This window comes from Oncorhynchus tshawytscha, linkage group LG12 (genome assembly GCF_018296145.1).
Source record: "Oncorhynchus tshawytscha isolate Ot180627B linkage group LG12, Otsh_v2.0, whole genome shotgun sequence".
Lineage (NCBI taxonomy): Eukaryota > Metazoa > Chordata > Actinopteri > Salmoniformes > Salmonidae > Oncorhynchus > Oncorhynchus tshawytscha.
Window position 1 is genome coordinate 68,023,105 of NC_056440.1, and position 4,538 is coordinate 68,027,642.

At 43.1% G+C, this 4,538-nt stretch overlaps 1 protein-coding gene across 10 annotated transcripts; it reads right to left on the minus strand.

Annotated features, from left to right (window-relative positions):
* Positions 1–269: 269 nt before the first annotated feature.
* LOC112263792 (protein TSSC4) lies at positions 270–4,074 on the minus strand. Of its 10 annotated transcripts, none has more exons than XM_024440396.1 (4): positions 3,977–4,074; positions 2,187–2,328; positions 1,790–1,863; positions 270–1,683 (listed from the first exon to the last, which is right to left on the minus strand). In XM_024440396.1, exon 4 carries the CDS (start codon positions 1,610–1,612, stop codon positions 665–667), a length of 948 nt encoding a protein of 315 aa, XP_024296164.1. In that variant the 5' UTR covers positions 1,613–1,683; positions 1,790–1,863; positions 2,187–2,328; positions 3,977–4,074; the 3' UTR covers positions 270–664. The 10 variants fall into 10 exon arrangements, with proteins under 10 accessions (XP_024296164.1, XP_024296169.1, XP_024296168.1 ...); XM_024440401.2 differs by having other exon boundaries at positions 270–1,631; positions 2,204–2,328; positions 3,896–4,066; XM_024440400.2 differs by having other exon boundaries at positions 270–1,631; positions 3,896–4,066.
* Positions 4,075–4,538: the final 464 nt, after the last annotated feature.

The window sequence follows — 4,538 nt, forward strand, 5'->3', positions numbered from 1 at the left end:
TCATAATCGGACAGTCGCAATCGTTTAATAGGTCTACAGTTAGTGACCAAAACTGAGTCTCTTTATATCTCTCTACTCCTGAAAGTGCATGCAAATGATGGGCTTTTCTTATCTGTGAAACCAACGAATGCATTTAATTAGTTGATATGAACGTAGCAATGTCTATGATTCTCATAAGCACATTCTTCAAATACTGTAATATAACCTATTGGCTTCACATCAGTCACGGAAAATACAGGAGCAAAGATTCATAAGTGACAAAGAAACTATTTAGTTGTGGGAAGACTTTACTGCTCCAATAATCAATAATAGTTACAGCAATATGAAAAATGATGCCACTTACAAGGGTCTCCTACAAATACAATTGTTTACATTACACTTCCACCAATATACTTGACGGCTAAATTCAATATTCTTTGGACTTCGAAACAACAATATACATTAGCATTACTGACAAGTGATTTTCATGTCTGAAGTTAATATTCAAAATACACATTTTACATTAATTCTGATGAAAAGTCAAGAGGCCGAAACCATTCCCTTGATTAGGAAAAAAACTCCTCTGCTTGAGGTTCTACAGGGAAGCACTAAAATACTGTCCATATTTAGGGTCCTCCATTATTTCCAGAGGACTACAATTGATTGAGGTCAAGTATGTGTACTCTCAGTCCTCCTCTTTCTCTGATGTCTTGCGGAAGTTCTTCCTGTTGACGTTCCTATTAATGACGAAGCCAATAGGTGGTTGATCCTTCCGATCACTCAGCGCGCCCTCTTCTTCCCCCACCGGGGTCCACTTCCTCTTCCGCTCACTCTCCTTTGGGCGTTGGGGGGCGATTGCTAGGCCTATACCCTCCTCTTCTTCATCATCATCATCTAAGTGACAGAGACCCATCCCTACCTTCTTGGTTCGATCAGGCTTGTTAACTTCGGCAGCATCATCCTTCTGTGGCCGGCTAGGCCTGGAGAACACGATCTTATGCTCTGAGCTACTGCTCTGGCCCTGGTTGAAAGTAGGTATAAAAGGCTCTTCAGGATCATCTTCCATCGTGTTCTCCTTCTTCTGCTGCTGCTGCAGGCTTTGTATGTACTGCTGAGCCACCATGCTATTCTTGCTGTCACTGGTCTCTGGCACATCCTCCAGGTCGTAGCGCGTCCAGCGCTCAGGATTCACCAGGTAATCTGGCACTCCTCTCTTCTGAGGAGGCTTGCTGACCAATTCCCCCACCTTCTCCCCATACTTCTTTCCACTCGGCAGCAGTGGGGGTGGAGGGGGACGTGCAAAGACCCCGTCAATGACATTGTCCTGTCCCAAATTGGACGAGGATAGCTTCGCGGCACTCTCCAGGCAATCAAAGATGCTTCGGCTGCGGTTGGAGAAGCTTGAGCTGCCACCTGTCAGACTGAATGCGGGTTTCTTGGGAACGGGACCAGGGCCGGAGTTCTGGTGCACTTCATCATCAGATGAGGACAAGTCTTCCACCTCTGGGTCTATGGACTCATTACGCTCTTCAGGGTCGGAGTCACTCAGAGAGAGGTCATCTGTCAGCTTGATGGCGTCACTGTTGGACAGCTTGTTACGGCCACCTTCTCCATGGTCCTGTTGCTCACACATTGCTCTCAAGGGCCTGGATCTGATACCACAGGAAGAAATGATGACTTTCACACAGTCAAGGGGTCAAGAGCCTGGAAGAGTATGAGAGGGTTGTTCTGAGTGGTAATTGAAACATATAATATGTATGGTAATATAGCATGCATTATAATATTTTCACTTTGTCAAGAAATGACTGACCTTAGCCTGGTAGAGCTGCAACACCGCCACTTTCTGTATCAGTGAGGTTCAATGGTGGTGGCAGTCCTTCCACCCTTAACAGACACACAGAAAGATATACATTAAAAACAGCCATACGGATCTAGCCATTTAAAAATTAGGCCTATACTGTAAATAATAAGTACATTGACAGCTGAAAACAATGAAACTATCATTTCAGAGCAGTTGCACAACATCAACACAAGATGTCAAGTGTGACATCAGGTGTGGTGAGTCAACTGCAGAGGAGTAGGCCTATAAGTCCTCTGCAGCGTTGTGTGAACATTCAGTACTGTAAGTACCGAGGGCCTTCAGATAATTTAATGTTTGACATCCTACGTAATGTTACCGTTTGTGTTAGTGTGAGGACGTATCTTACTGGAGTTGCAGACTCACAGGTTGTGGGAGCTGGTTGGAATTCTGCTCAGCTCAGATAAGACAACAAACGTGTGGGGATAGATGACAGCTCCAACTTTTGCCATGGTGTGACCAATACCAGAGTGAAATGGTGTAGCGACAATCTGTAAAATAAAAAATAATAATAATAATAATAAATACACGCAGATTACAGTCTGTTACCCACTCACTGCATATATGTAAATTGTGATTACATTGCATACATACAACCAGACTCATATACTTAGATGGATCTGAATACAACACAGTAGCTCTGGTCCATCACGCAACGACTATGAGTTGCCTTGTATACCACCCATAGAGACATTGTAGTTAGAGGACGCAACATTGTATCTGTCCCATTATGAAATCTGCTAAAACATGGGCAATGCCAGAGGCCATCTCCATTTTGAAGTAGTCAATTTTCTCCTTCTACTACTATGGAGTGTGTAAACAAACTGAAAGGAGTCATATTGCCACCCAGAGTGTCGTTTGAACAGGTATAAAGCCAAGGTTGGCGATTTGGATGTTTGCTCGTGTGTATAATTAATTGGCCGATCCCTCATGATGACCTGGATGGAATTATGTGATCCTTCCTTAACCTATAGGATGTCCCACTCAGTTCACTACTTAAAATTGTTTAAAAAAACTCAATGGCGCTGCCATCCTAAAACGGGCCTAAGTCCTCCATCCAGCTCAATGATACCGCCAGACAAGCTCTTGTCCACGCAGCTCGTAGTGCAGATCCCACCCATACGCGTGGATCAGGGTATTTTAACGGTAATCAAAGTACTCATATTTTGGGAGAAATTACACCCTGCACATAGAGAAAAGTAATCCCGCACTCTAAAAATGTTTACTTTGGTGAGTTACGATGAAAAAATATGGAAAACGACAGAACATGGGCACCTCGTCGCCGTGCGACGGACAAGAGCTAACACAGCGACTACGCCCCCCAACATTAGTAGCTAGTTCGAGCATCTCTCAACGATCCTAGCTAGCTTTTGTTTGTCATGGTATTTGACGGGAAGACAGCAGAAAAACATGGAGGGTTGAGTAGTCCACCACGAAGTAAACCAGTTATGGAAATCCACGTTAGATATCTAGCTAACGTTAGCTAGTAGCCTGGTTGGCTAGCTGACTTTGAATAAAGGGAGGAACACACCACAACCACATAATCATTCTATATCTTACAATACTTCATTGATACGTTGGGATGTGTTCATTAAACTATCTAGATACTAAATAAAGCGTTCAAAGCTGATCTGTGTTGCTAGCTGCATCTCCGGCTTTACCTTCTTCACGCTGGCGCTGCAACTTCGGTTTGCATGTTGCAATGTATGCTGGGTAGGGTAGTTTTCCCCGCTCCTACCTTCGGTGGGCAAATAACCCAATCTTCGATACCCTATCGCCATAGTCTGCTGGATTGTAAATGTAGGCCTACATCAGAGTTGCTAAACCTTCATCTTATTCGCTGAGGTTTAACGGTGGATGGCATTCAATGTCTGTTGCATTACCGCCACCAAGACTGGGGTATAATTTAATTATATTTTGATCCACAAAATGGGAAAGTAAAAACATTTAACTGACCCTACCATCTAACCCTACACTCATTAAAACCATCGTTATGAAGCATACATCAGTCATTGACCTATCCCTCTGTGCTGTCACAGATATACTAGGCCTACTCACAGGGATTCTCTCAGGATCCTTGACCCATCCTCCGCTACTTTCTTCACTGCCTCAGTATAAAACACCTTCTGTACTACTTACTCTGACCCTGGCCAATTTAACCTGCCACTCTGGCACCGACACTTCCGATCCCCAGCAAACATGAGCGCCCCTACAGTTGACACACAACCTTTTCCACCGAAACTACCGATGAACATCTTCCAGTGTTTCCCCCTTTTTCTACAAAAATAACGATAGAAAGTAGGTTACATTTTAAGAACCATCACCCATCTTCAATTAGTACTCTAATTTGTCATAGAGAACATCTCTTGAATAAAATATACTTATATTATAAATCAATTTGGCCTAATTCTAAGAGAGAAAAAAAAAATATATATATAGCAGTTTGCTTGGTGGACTGTGTTTCTTCACATAGCCCAAATTGAAGGAATTGAGTAGGCTAGTCAATTAGGCTCATATGGTTAGGCTGTACAAAATATCAATTCATTTGGTGAGATTTGAAGGGTTTTCAAAACCATACAAAATTGCCAAACATCAAGTTTGAGGCCATTCACATGGGTAGCATAACCCTCACAGACAGAATTCCAATGCATGATGCACTAATTCCCAAGCGCTACTTGTGTGAATAGGCTACTTCTTTATG